This window comes from Phaenicophaeus curvirostris, chromosome 1, assembly GCF_032191515.1.
Source record: "Phaenicophaeus curvirostris isolate KB17595 chromosome 1, BPBGC_Pcur_1.0, whole genome shotgun sequence".
NCBI classification, from domain to species: domain Eukaryota; kingdom Metazoa; phylum Chordata; class Aves; order Cuculiformes; family Cuculidae; genus Phaenicophaeus; species Phaenicophaeus curvirostris.
Window position 1 is genome coordinate 123,806,104 of NC_091392.1, and position 14,710 is coordinate 123,820,813.

Consider the following 14,710-nt stretch of genomic DNA (forward strand, 5'->3'; position numbering starts at 1 on the left):
GCTGAGGTAGGCATAGGTTAGTGATCTCAAAGAGGCAGCCTGATGTTGCTGAACTGTTTTGATAAGATAGATGGAGAGACAGTGATGTCAATGGTTTCCTCTCTCTGTATTTACACAATTGTTCATTTGACGTTGCTTGGGTTTTAAGAAAATGTATGTACAATCTTCTAAAGTGATGCTGAAGGTACATGTATAATCCTATTTGTTTATATTTTCCACTGAAATGTCCCTAAGAACTTAATTAGGGCTGCAGTGAGCTGTTCACTATTATAGAATATTAACTCTGGCAAAAAAATCTGCTAAGTCTGTAGATTCTTCTCTACTTGTGTTTTAAACATACATTGAAAAATTGTACTTTCTAAAAAAATTAATACCCCCCCCCGTGATTTTCCTATCATGCAAAGTATGAAAAGAAATTTTAAAATAGTGTCTCTCATAACTTCCTACAAAAAAAGCAGAAGCAAACAAACTTCCCTGAAAAAAAAAAGATCCTTAAAAACCAGTCAGTGTGCTCAGTCAGCTGAAGACACTAACATTTACTGTTATTAGTATCACAGCGTACTGCACACCTTCTCTCTGTGTTGCGTTTAGCAGGCAGAAGAGTGGTAATGTGTTGAGTTCCTTCTGCACCCACCTTAACACAGGAGTAACTAAATGCAATGGCCGAAGGGCCCTGTGCCCTCTCTCTCCATTTGAAGGTGCACATGGTCTCCCCACTACACAGATTCTCCATCACAGCCATGTGGTGCAGCCCCTCACTCTGGCTTGCACTTCTTTACCAAATGTGTTTGAGAGTATAAGCTCAGTGGGTATTCATTTTTTATGGATTATTTTCTAATTATGAGGGATCAGAGATTGACTATTATTCAATAAAAAGAGAAAGAGAAGGTTAAAAAGTACATTCACTTTATTTTTGGAGTAGTTTTTGAGTTCCTTCTATCATGTCTGGATGGTTAAGAGAGATGGTTTTGTAAAAAGTATCAAAAAATATCCATCAAATTCTTAGCTCCCTAATTTTGCTTCAAATTATTTTCCTAATACTAGTGACACAGCAATGAGATGTTTGTACTTTCAGTAATCTCAGTATCAGATAAAGATTATCCATTTCACTTAATGTTTAGATCCTAGACAATCATATCACTCTTAATCAACCAAAATAAGAAATATTTTAATTTAATATTGAATTTTTCTGAAATTACATTATCTAGGATATTGGCTATTTAATGTAAGAAGGCTGATAAGCTTTTGGAATGAGGCTGGTTTTAATAACAAATAGAATGCTTTCCTTCAACAGCTTTCAATCTCAATATACTAAATTTTTAGTAATTTGAGCAGCTTCAGATTTTACACATTTTCCAATAAAGTATCAGGCATGACTGTAATTTCTGCTCTTACTACTTCATGACTGTGAGCTTTCAACCTTATGCTTGCACAGTTTATTAGCCCAGAGCAAAGGCCAAACTTTGTCTTAAACAGAATTTAAACAAACGAAAAACATAAGAAAACTATTAATTCTGTTAACATTTCTCTTAGTTTCACTACTTACAATAAGAAATCCAAGTTCTGGGACATTAACCCAGTGCCAGCTGGAGAAGTGTGATGCTACCAACACATCTTCTTGGAGGATTTAGTAAGAGTTTATGGAAAACAGACTACCAAAATTACATCAAAAATGAGATCTCCGTACCCATATTAAATCCAGTGAACCTCAAATGCAAGACACAGTGGTGTTCTCTGACCTCCACTCAGTGGGTTATTTAGGAGGCAGAAGGGTTGTGATTATAGAGAAAACATGCAAGGAAACTTGCAGCATTCATTATACAAAAAGAAACATTGTTATGAAATAGCTTACATTTTTTTCTAATGCCAGTCACCCTAATCTCTTTCTTAGCTGAGAAATGAGTTAAAAAACCCATCCTAATAACAGCAAATCAGAAAAAGGGTGGGTATGAAAGAGTATAGTTAGTCTGGATAATAAACTAAGCCTGTCACAGGAATTTTTTTAGTATCGACAGATTTCTGTCGTTCTCTGTGTCACAACAATAAGAACACACCAAAAACTGTCTGTGGTAGACTACCAACAAATTAAAAACTATTCGGAAGTGTATTAGACATACAGGGACATATTTGTGTTGATGATCTGGCTGGATGGGCCCCCAAAAAGCCAGTTGCTTTATATAGGTCAGCCAGAGTACAAAGCTTTGCATTAAAAAAACCCAGCCACAATACAGTAAAAAAAAGAGAAAAAGTGAGCATTTTGACCTTTCTTTTTCATTGGCTTTTATCCTATTTTTGAGCTTACTTTTCTGCTGTCAATTTGTATTTTAATTAAACTCTTCTTAGGCTTGCTATCTCGACATTTTCTTCTTTTTTTTCAGTTTAAGAATGGTTTTTGTTTTTTTCAGTTTAACGATGAAGGAAGCCTGTTTACCAGTTTTTCCCAATTCTCACTGCTTTATCTATAATTTAAATGTGTCATTAATGAAAAACATCCAAATAAAACTTGGTGAATTTTAATCAGTTGGGTATAACAAGTTTTCCAATTATTTTGAAGCTGATTATCACCCATTATATAACATACAGATGGTTTTCACAGTTGTGCAGTAATAGAAAATTCCTAGTTTGCATCAGTTTAGCTGTGAACCAGATCATACTGAAAGAGTTTGATGTTGGCTGCCAGTTGTGAACTACTAAAATGCAGAAGATTTTTTGCTGCTGCTTTCCTTGCAGTCAACATTTCAGCTTGTCACAGACTGCAAATATGAATTACTGTTCTCTTTGGATTTCCAATTTTTCCTCCCATGCAAATCAATCTTGCTCTCATTCAGCCTTATTAGATTTACTCTGAAATCATACTACTGCAACTGAGAACAGAATCAGACCCAGCCACGCATTTTGCCTTCAGAATTATTAGATACATACTCTAGAGTCCCCCATTGCTGTCCAGCTGTACGTGCTATCTGGAGAACCTATATACTGAATTTCTACAGGTTGTGCAACAGAGTCCTTTAGTTTTATATCAAGGACCACCCTGATTAGAAAGAACCTTATAAAGACCAAGCACCACACCTGGTTAATTTGTATGCATAGAATCCACATATAGACTCAAAGTAATTTTCCAGGCAGAGTAAGTTTTTCCAATCATCACACTGCACATTTTTTAAAATAAAGTGCTATTTGCTTATGGCTAAACCTCATATGTGTGGCTATTGCATGCACACTTCTGGCAGGATTGTTAAAAACTGGAACACCTTCGTGAAGAGAGGATGGAGCCTAAGCACTAGGGCAATGACAGATTGGTTTAGTTGTTTTTTTTTTCATTTTATTTTTAGTTCAAACAGAAGTTTTGTCAAACAGAGCACGTGAACACACAAATGTTTCCTTTACTGTTCCCCACACAGAGCTGTTCATTGAAGAGAAATACTAAGGATAAATGTTTCTGAAGCCATATCAGCTTTTCCATTTATTTCAGGCTTTGTTTTGTGGTTTGTCTTTTTTTTGTTTGTTTTTCTTTTATTTAATATTATGACAAAACATTTTAAGAAAAACTTTTTTAAGTAGTGCGAATATCAAATATTATCCATTAATCCCTGAATCATGCTATTGAAAGTGCTTAAATCTACACTAAAAATAGAATAAGAGAAATGTACTCCCCGTGTGCCTAAGGAAATGCCTACCAATCATCTAAATGTGACTGCAGTAAGATAGTTACATTCTACATTTATTCCACATCCCAGTCTTTAGCTCAGGGCATTTACAGGGGAGGGAAAGGGGGGAAAAAGAATGCATTGCTTTCAGAGAATACTGGGGTATTTGGCATCCAGTTGAATGAAGGGAAATGCCATCAGTGCCTGACAGGTGTCTGTAAAAGCAAATAAATAATAGCTTTCTTACACTATGAAAATAGCCAAATGTGCAAAACTCTCTTAAAGATTTATCTAGCCTGGCAGGTTCATTTCCATTTTGCGGATGTTTGGCAGTTGTCCAGAGGGAGACACCTCAATAAAGAATAGAGTATAGAAAAGGAATTGAGAAAATTGTCAGAGAAATAAATATTTTTAAGCAAATAAAAATCAGTGCACATCCCAAAGCTCTATTAGCTTGTTATGCAGATACTGAGATTTCTTGACTTTCACAACAGAAGCACAGTCATTTCCTCCCACACTGTCAGTTCTGGCTTACTGCCACAAACATCCCCCAAACTGCAGTTTAACTGCTCTCTCCCCATCACTTTTTGTTAGAGAAGACCAAAATATTATAAGATGTACTTTTCTCATTTTGACAATCAGGATGAACAATCCCCACATATCCATTATATCGGCTAATGTAATTAAGCTAACATAAAAATACCTAAAGCTTATTAATTGTGTAAGTAGACTATAATGTCTGTTTGCCAGGATACCAGTTACATTTCTGCCAGGGTAAATCAAACCCATGACTATACAACAGTGTGCTGCAACCAGCTCTGCCCAAGCTCCCCTGCTTCTGCTAGCAGAGAGTAGCAGAGAGGTTGGCCTGAATATATTGTATGCTGCAACACCACTTCTCTCTCATTCTAAAACCAGAAAGGACTTTTCATTATTTAAAACATAAGATGCTTATTTTTTTTGTCTTAAAGATGTCCAGATATAAACATACTATTACTTTTTTTCTTCTCAGGCAATTGTGGTACACACATTATTGGCAACTCCTCAAAGATAGAATCATACATAAAAAATAGAACTAATTTATTTATTCATTAAAGTGAATAAATTGCTTTTAATACTTCCAGGTCTGATTTAAATATTAATTTTGTATAAATAAAACTTATTCTGAAAACAATTATATTTGTTGGTATTCATGTCATTTTTTTCTGCCTGAGTTCTTACTGAAATCATGTTGAAATTAATAAAGTTTTACTTATAGTTACAAGATAAAACCAAATGAAATAATATTTCTTAATCCTGAATATATAATTTTAAAGCAAATACAGGTTTGGGGACATTAAAATACAAGGGGACTCTGTAATCAACAACAAAATAACGTTTTGCTCTTAGTTTTTCAGAAAATAACACTTTCTATAATACAAAATGACAAATCATTATCTTTTTATTCCCCTTTGGTTTGAAAGTCAGTTCTGCAAATATCAGCAGGACACACTGCACTGCACTTCAGTGCCTATTGCCTCACTTGTCTTAATTGTCTGACAATTGCAAATGATCTTATTTGCAGGATTTTGAAAGCGGGGAAATAAAAAGTTAAATGTTTAAAAATAAAATCCACAACAACTTTAATGCTTTTCCAGGAAATGTTAAAAATAGGGTTTGCTTTTATATTTATAAAAGGGATACATTCAACTCATACTTAAAATGATAATTAAAAAAAAAAAAAGCAAACAAAAATCCAAGAAAGCAAAAAACCAAACCATCTCTATTTTCTTCACACTCTGTGGTGACTATTGTGAAGTAACCAATACAGGCTGGGTATACTCTGTTGTTTGACAGGTATCTACCAAGTTACATGTTAGATGATCAGACTGAGTGTTACCCCAAATGGGGGCCACTGTAAGGGCAGGGAAGAAGCAGCGCACACTAGGAGAGTAGAAATGAAACTGGAGTTCTCAGTGAGGGATGGGGTCCTTCTAAGAACAAATATTTTCCAAAAGAAATGAACTGCAGCAGGCATGGCCTTCAGGAAACAGGCTAGGCAGGCCAACAAAATGGATGGTGCTTCTGATATCAACATAGCTTTGTCCAAGCATTCCCAAGAGAGGTTAAAAACAAACAAACAAAAAGTCTAAAACTATACCAATGAAGCAAAAAAGTTTCCTATCTATACAGCAGTCTCTTCATTTAGAAAAAATGTAAATATACAAATTCCAATGACATATAAAACAAAGCCAAAAATGTGAATGGGAAGAGACATGGGTAAAACAGGAAGACTGATGCTACAAAGAAATTGCAAAAAACATATGTACAAGACCCTGTTTTTCCTCGTATGTTATCAGTTGTAATGCATGTTTAACAGCAGCAGTCGAGGATGTAGTTCCAGGCACCAGACTGCAGATTCAGCTCCTACTCACGGGGTTTGAAGGCCCCTTGCATTTTGGTCACCAAATGACACTTGATATACTAGTCTCCCGTGGCAAGAGAGGCAGTATCGCACTGTTTGTGTGAGCCTCTTCTGGATTCTGCTCCCTGTTAGTTTTTGTCTGTGGCCGCTGCCCATTTATAAGTGTCATAGGGATGTTGCAGTAGGTATGCTGATTACCTATTGAGGTAAGTGGCAGTGTGCCAGTAGGAGGTACATCGTATTCATAGCTTCGATAATAGTGTTTCTGGCGCATCTGTGAATGATACGTGTTATGAAAGGTGGAGCGCAGGTCTGGATGGGCAGTGGCAAGAGCAGTGGAGGTGGCAGCAGCCATGGAAATTGCGGAGACTGTCTGCAGTTCCCCAAAGGGCCCCTGCTCACTGACATCTAACACCTGCTCATGTGTGATGGGTTCAATCCTCTTAAAAGGCATTTCGTACTGTAAACGTTTCCAGAACTTGGAATTCAACTTGTTGCATTTTGGTCCATGCCATTTAATGACAGTGAGGAGCTTGATGGTATGTTTCAGCGCCTCAACCTCCTGGTAGTTCATGACTCCTCGTAGTTCACTGCATTCAATCAATATCACTTTGATTTCACCTGTGACTAGCATGTTTCGAAGTCTTGTTTCCAGTTCAAAGATGCTCCAGCCTCTTCTTACCACATAATTTGGAGTCATGACGATGATCAATCGCTTGCTTTGGTCTACACATCTTGCCACATCTTCAATGTAGGCTACGAAATAAGACAAGTGTTCAAAACTCAATCTAAGAAAACACTCTGCTCCCACAGACCGGGGAGAAACAACAGAAACAAATCCCAGCTCCTGGAAGAGTTCATGGACATATGCAAAACCATCACCTGCAAACGTGCCAGGTTGGCTCGCCAGGATGTGGTCCTGGCCCTGCTTGAGCAGGGAGTTGGATCAGATGACCTCCAGAGGTTCTTCCCTTTCAGTCTCAACCATTCTATGATCCTGCAAAATTTCTATTCCCCCAGTCACTATGGATTATGAGTGTTCGCGAGTTGTGGTTTAGTACCACTGTCTTTATCTTTATTGGAACAAGTGTGTCCATCACCACTTTATCCTTTAAACAGGCAAAGCCATTCAAGTGGGCAACAGAGCAGCAACTATGACCTGCAGGGACTCATTCTCAAACCTAAACGATACTCTAAGGTGTACTGTAAGGTTAGATTTTTGTTTTCTTTTCATGCCTTCAGAACACACATTCTCAAAACCAGTGTTTTCTCCTGCAAATTAAAGTTTGCTGTTGCTGTAGGTTTCAAAAATATCCATGCAATTATGTCTGATGTTGTTCTTTGCCTATATCAAGCATCTTTTCTTATGTTCAGTAAAAGATATTGAATTTAGTAGCTGTCTATATGGTTACACTGCAGTTAGAAAAATATTACAGCAACTTACAAAAAAATTACTGTACATATGTTGGAATATGTGAAAGAAGCATGAAAAATATCTACTTGTACTAGCTGGAATAAATTCTAATTTGTAGTCTCTGAGAATAATCCAATACCTTCACTGCACCTTTATCTCCAGTACTTTGCTCTGCTGCAGATGTTATTACTCAACCCTTGCCCTGGTCCAAACACAACTTTTTACTTCCTATCTGAATTTCTGTAATAAACACTTAGAATCATGGATATTTTTTCAGGCGAACTCTAAGGAACAAAAACAGATACCTTTGTATTCATTCCCACAGATGGAAGTTCTGAAAAAACTGTGGAAAATGGTGGTGTCATTTACTTCCTTTATTTATGCATGCTCTTTCAGTACTGTCCCACCTTCAATCAGTATAATACAATTAATATAAATAATCACCTTATACACATTTAGTATGCTTATCTTCATCATTCCCTAAGATGACATTCTGAAGGAGGAGGTGTAGAAACAATACCAAAACAATCTCTGCAATCCCTGCACTTGCTGCTTAGGAAATACACAAACATAAAGACATTACTTACTTCCTGTGGGAATCAAATCCCTATCTGGTATGAATAACTTGTATCCATAATGCTTTTCAAGCATATCTGGGAGGATCTCCAGAGCAAATCTTTCTTCTTCTCCAGTTTCTTGATTCCACTGATCAGGATCCACTTTGGTATAGGATAGATATGCATCATAGTCTTTGTTTTCTAAGGAAAGAGAGGAAGAAAGTAAGTTAGTTCATTATCCTTGCAGATTTCCAAGATAATTCCCCAGGAATAATTTCTGAAGGAACTTACCAGGATTTGAAATTGTTCAGATAATATGGCCTGCTTCACCCAATATGTAGATATGAACACACTCACCTTTCCTGTTTAACCTCGTAGAGGTAATCCTTATTTACGCAGATGCAAGGGAGAAGGGATCCATAGCCATAGACTGAAGTAAGGTTTTGCATAAACATTTGTGTAAGGCTCTGTATGAAAGAAATCCACCCAACTGTGGGGTGACACCTTGTGAGCACAAAGGAGAAAAGTTTCTGAAAATAATGTGAATTCTTTTTTAGCTTTAAAAGGAAAGCATGGAAATACCTAGGCTAATGTGCAATTGCCTCTGTTGCTTGGTAAAACCATTTCAGTTTTGCAAGATTTTTACTAGAAGTTTAGGGCCTTGGGCCAAAGTGTTCTAATTGTATATGTATCTTTACTTGTAAAACTCATTGGCTTTCCTAGTCTGAAATTATTGCCAAGCTTAAATCATCAGCTCCTGATAAAGTAGTTTAAATTTCCTGATTCTATATGGTTAAATTTGCAAATTTAATGTTGCATTAATGTACATTTTGTTACTTAACAGTGTGTTATTTCACTTCAATATGAGAAAAAAGTGTGCCTGTTGCTTAAACATGTTTGTTGTGCCTACTTGAAAGACTGAATCAAAACAGTCATCATTAATTTTCATTAGGGGGTCAATAATGCCAAGTGTTCTGGAACTAATTCAGTGGAATAAGAGGTCAGGGTTTGACTTTTGTTATGAAGAAAGCAGAAAAAATCAATGGCAAGAGTATTGAAATGTTAACATCCTTCTAAGTCTCTCATCAACATTATGCATAGGCTATGAAGAATATCAACTACTTGTAAAAGAGACCTGATTGAATACTTGACTGTGCACCATAAGTAATGTTATATTCCTCCAATGCTAACTTTAGTTATTTAGTGAGCCACTCCTTTCCTCATCTTGCATCTTTTGGTACTCTGGTAGCATTATTTGGAAAAGCTTGCCAAATGCAGGATAGGTGCAAAGAGTATAAATGAAATTAATAAAATGGTGTTAATTTTGAACAGTCCACTCTTCCTTCTGAGAAAGCATAGATATTATTCTTATTAACATTTGCAGATGGCAAAACTTAAATGGTAAAGCCATAACTACTTTCAAACTTACCAAACCCATGAAATGGCTTCATGCTCATTCTCTCCCCTGCACACTCTTTGTGTGATATTAGAAGAAGAAAAAGAGAAGCACTTCCTCCTATGGTTCACTTGCTCCATTAATTTCCTCTGGAATATTTGTGAAACCATTATCCTTTACAATGGACAAGTACCTCACACTTTTGACAATGCCTAGAAATAGCACTAAATAGATCCAGTATGCGACAGAGGGAGATTATATAGCAGGTTTTTGTTTCTACAGGACAGTGCTAACCCAGCAACTTAGTTAACATAGGGAGAGGGCAAGAGATATACAGGGAAATTATGACTACTGACAAACTGATGAGGCAGTAATGCCATTTTCTGTCATGACCTTAGTAAAGGTCATAACCATAGTACTTGCTTGAGAACAAAGTGAGTTCATTGAAAGTCTTTGAGTAAAGATGGGAATGTATCATTTCTTAAAAGGATAAATAATAAGATATAATGCAGTGTTCAAACAGTTTTAAAGGCTCAGAGAAGTGGTTTCTAATATGGTTTGCACGTTCTCACTTAGAGGCAAAATTATTCACACTCTGCCACTACTATCTGGTATATGTAAATATCCAACTAATGTATTTATTTGAAATATACATTTTTCATACCATGGAGACTCCACCATTTCCACTTACTACAACTGCACTATCCTGTATTGCAGGCAATATTTCTATCCACCCTAGTTCCCTAGTTTAAATAGGATTCGAAGGGCTGTGAACACCCAGGTATATCTACACAGATGGGTTCAGGCAATTACGAATTTATTCAAACTCCAGCCCAGCAAGATTGTAGTCCAGTCTGGGGAACTGTTTGATGCATTAGCACAGTGGTTTCCTTTAGCTATTATACTCCCATCTGTCAGTTATTTTCAACTTCATATCATGAAAAGTATAAAGTACACTTTACAGCAGAATTGCCTCATTTTGTTATCTGATGGGCTGACATACTGGCACGAGCAGACAATTTGCAAAATGTGAAATGCCTGGGACAAACACATATGCCTTTGTTTTACTTCTATGATATTTATGTATTAGTCTGCTTTTAGTTAATTAAAGTTATCTGAGTTACACTGCCAACTCTGGGAAACATTTAAAGAACTCCAGTGGGTAGATAGCTACACTGCCATCATAAACTATCTTTTCTGTGATGTGATCAAAGAGCAATAACGCTATTTACTATTGTAAATACTGTAAAACTTCAGTTATAATGAAAAATGGGAGAAATCATAAAATTGATGAAATCTCCAGGAAAGTATTTAAACACATGTTAAGCAATGTCTCTGTTTGCAGTTCTTCTCAGTTAAATGGTCCCACCCACTCCTGCTTGTAATGGGTGGGACTGCTGCCTACATTCTAAAGACAATTTTTGATTATAAATCATGTTTTTTTAATGTGCTGTCCCAATGGACTGAGAGGGAAAGATGGGAGCCTGCAGACATCCTGATCTTACGGCTGTCAAACTCTAGGAGATGGTGCTCACATCTTGCTAGTCTCTTGGTCATGTCACGTGGAGACAGGAGGCTTTTTGTTCTCAAGCCTTTTGCTCTCCGACTGTTCTCCAAGTAAGCCTTCCTTTGAGCAATGCAGCCAGGAGTTTCCAGACTCCTAGCATGCATGCAGGAAGTCCATCATAGCTTTGTGTTTTCTTGGCCATACACTGGAACAGGTATTTTACCTGTGAAAATACTTGGTGTCAGCATATCTTTCTTTTCCAAGAAAAAGAAACACTTTGTCAGAAAATTCCTCTTCTGTTCCTAATCACAAATCAAATCATACTACTTATATTACTATGTAGTATGATAATTAGAGATTCGGCTATGCAATAAGTTCAGATACTGGCTGGATCTACTAATCAGTGTCAGAAAAAAACGCAAAAATCTAAATTGAAAACACAAAAAAGCTGGTGACAAACTAAGCTTTTTCTTTAACATGAGAATTGCCTTATTTTCCTACATCAGCAAACAATTAAGTCTTCTATCCAAGCATCCTCAGAAATAAAAATGTGATTGATTGTTGCTTGCACTTTGGCTTTAGATATAGATTATGCCATTTCAAAGGTTTTTTTTCATAAGGCTTCTGTGCATTAGCAATAAACTGGAATATAGTTATTACCTGTTTCCTCCCACACTTAGGAAGAAAAATAGCTGCTAATAACCAAAGGCAAGGACGTTGATCATTTAATTTGAAATGTTTTTTCTTTCCCATGGAGACTGAAAGCAATTATCTACATGTACTTTTGTACCAGAAAGCACTCTTATTCTTTTAAGCATTTCAGGATTCTTTTTTAAGAATCATATCAGAATAAGTTCATCTTGCTTTCTGTCCAGGTACATTGCAAACCTGTATTATGTAATGGTTGTCCTTTAATTTAGTGAACACAGCTGAGTTTGACATACAATATCATGCAACAGCAATAATTTGAAACATTTTGATGTAATAAATCTTCTCCCCTCATTCTTTGAGACCAGGTAAGTAATCCTCTTCAGTTATGTGGTTTGTAGTTGTTTTCTGTTTCCAGTATAGAACTAGGAAGGAGCTCTTTAGCTCAACAGCTTCCATTTCTGTGTAGTTTTGCTGTATCTACTAACTGAAAATACCAAAACAAAAAATAAACCAGACCTTACATGGCTGAATTCAATCAGTCTTAATGTAAAAAACTTTCTTTTTACTTTACTGCTGACGACCATGAGAGCATGTGGAAACTCTGTATCAGTTTACCACAATGGGGTTGAATACAGCCTGTCCTCAAGGTATCATATACTCAGCTCACAAATGTTTCAGTTATTCCAAAAACACTAGTACTGGAAGACTCTGGTCAAAAGGTACAATACTGCTATATAATTTATTTTTCAATATTTGCTATGTAATTTTAACTATTTTATGAAGTTGAAAGCATTGAGTAATGGTTATGGAGCTGCACTCAGTCTCAAGTCTGGCAAAATCGTTTTGGTTGATTTTAGGGGTAAATATTGAGGGTGAAATCCCAGCCTTATTAATAACACATAGAACCTTACTTGATGTAGTGACCTAGGATTTTAGCCAAAGCACCTGTTGCATTTCTGCAACATGCATTCTTTAATGTTATCCATTTCTTTTGGTACTCGTACAATATGTTATCACAATTCCTGCAACTTTCTACAGTGTTAATCCAGCAGAAGTTACATAAACTTTTAGGGGATGAAGCTGCAAATAATGCTTGTTATTCCAAGAATGTGCTCAGCAGCAACTTAAAGGCTCAATGTGAGCATAAAATAAAACGCAGACTCTATATGCATCCACTTTGATACATGCAAATGGGATCTTTGGATAAGCAAATTGTCATCAGACGTCTAAGAACTCATCTGTATACACGCTTTTGTAACAGCTACACATGAAGGAATGGTAAACTGCTGCCTACAGAAGGATAGATAAATCTTTGTCTTCTACAGGGGCCAGCAAACAAATTCAGCTTTGAATTAATGTTGTATATGTACAGGTTTTCCAATTATTTACATGTTGTGATCCAAAAAGCCAGTAGTTTGGGCCTTTGAGGTTTTATTAAACCTTAAACATTGCAGATATTTCTGCTAATGGGAGACAGAAAATTATTTATATGAATGAAAACTATTTTTTAAAAACATAAACCAGCCTTCATAGAGTCAGTATTTTCTCATCAGCCAGGCTCAAGCAGGTAACAAACTCTGATTTTCAGCTGGTATGATATGTTTTAAGACAAGACAGATAAATAGATCAAAGCAAAGAGAAATCCAGCAATGCCATATTTCATAGTGAATCTCGTTTTAGTGAAGCTGTAAGACCTAGGCACCAGGGTCAATCCATGTCTCTGTGCAATTTGAAATCCTCCAGAGTAATTAGCAATGCCTTCAGAAACATTGAGCGCACTGAAGGCAGCTGAGCATATGCAGGCTTCTCTGCAGGTAAGATTACCTGGCAACACATCTGGCTTTGGCAAGACCTTCTATTTCTATACCAATGCGGAACTAGATAGCTGATCCTCCTCCATTGCCAGAGCACATGCCAGCCTAGTAAAGATTCAAATACTCATTACTGGAGTTTCGGAGCATTGCATTGATTTAACTCTGACTTTCAGGCTTTCAAGTGGGGTCCTTAGAAGCAGGGAGTTGGAGTCAAGCTGATGCAAGAGGCTTTCCTCTTTAAAAAATAAGACGTGTCCAGAAAAGGTTACAAACTCCTGGGCTTTCAAAATTTCCTAGAGACAGTAGCTGTTCCAAAATTATAATGACTATGGCATTTCATAATCTGCATTTGTTTCATTATTCATGGGGCCACATTAAATGTATACACTGCAATATTGTTCATCACCATTAATGTAATGAAAATGGCAATTTAAATACTAAGTTGAGGAAAATACCCAAATCCTAAGTCTTTAAAAAAGCTTATACTTTTTCTCACACTATCTTTTTCTTACATTACTGTTGCTTGTGAACCTTACTTTAAAATTTTCTCTTATGTTTTAATGTCAAGCTCTTTTAATGTTAATAAAACACATGATGATGCAAAATATTTTTCTGTGGAAAAGTATTTAAGTACAGCATTCTTAATGACCGTTCATTTCCTTGTGCAGAGTGGGTAATGGCAAACTGGAGACAGATTTTGTAAATGCAGCACTGGGCAAGGGGTTAAAGAAATGTTAAACCAATGGACATGTGTTTCTTTTTCTCTTATTTTCCCTCTTTTTTTTTCTTCTTTTCTCCCATCTGCCCCATTAAGCCTTAATGAATTTTGAAAGTCTAAAGAACATGAAAAAATAAAAGATGTAACAATTTTAAAGTTTGTTTTACAAGAATATTTATGATCCCCCAAGATATCAATGCTGCATTTGACATTGAAAAATAGGATTGATTCCCCGCAGATAAATATATACACAAAAAATAATGCAGTGACATGATTTCAGGTGTAAGCTATATTTTCCCTCTATAATCACAGCTAAAATTTGGCATTGATAGATACATAAGATGAATTATACTTGTTTAAACTGAATAACCTGTTATTTAAGTTATTTTTTCTTTCATAATTAGTCTGGTTTTGTATTCCTAACTAAATGAAGAACACATCTCAAATGTTTCTTAGTCATTCTCATTAACATGGAAGTTTAAATTTGTTACTACCACTTAAGACATTCTACTTCCATTATGAAAAACTGATGAAGCATCACTATTAGCAGTTGCTCTTGACAGACATGAAAACTCAGGAGTCTGTTTCACAATGTTAAAAAA

At 36.1% G+C, this 14,710-nt stretch overlaps 1 protein-coding gene across 3 annotated transcripts in view; it reads right to left on the reverse strand.

The window, feature by feature from the left end:
* Positions 1-3,400: 3,400 nt before the first annotated feature.
* IL1RAPL1 (interleukin 1 receptor accessory protein like 1) overlaps positions 3,401-14,710 on the reverse strand; it is a 704,387-nt gene continuing 693,077 nt past the window's right edge. For all 3 annotated transcript variants that reach the window (XM_069873597.1, XM_069873613.1, XM_069873606.1), the window contains exons 10-11: positions 8,053-8,223; positions 3,401-6,807 (exon numbers count right to left, since the gene is read on the reverse strand). In XM_069873597.1, coding sequence (XP_069729698.1) covers positions 6,089-6,807; positions 8,053-8,223 — 890 coding nt within the window. In that variant the 3' untranslated portion in view covers positions 3,401-6,088. The remainder of the gene's footprint in view (positions 6,808-8,052; positions 8,224-14,710) is intronic.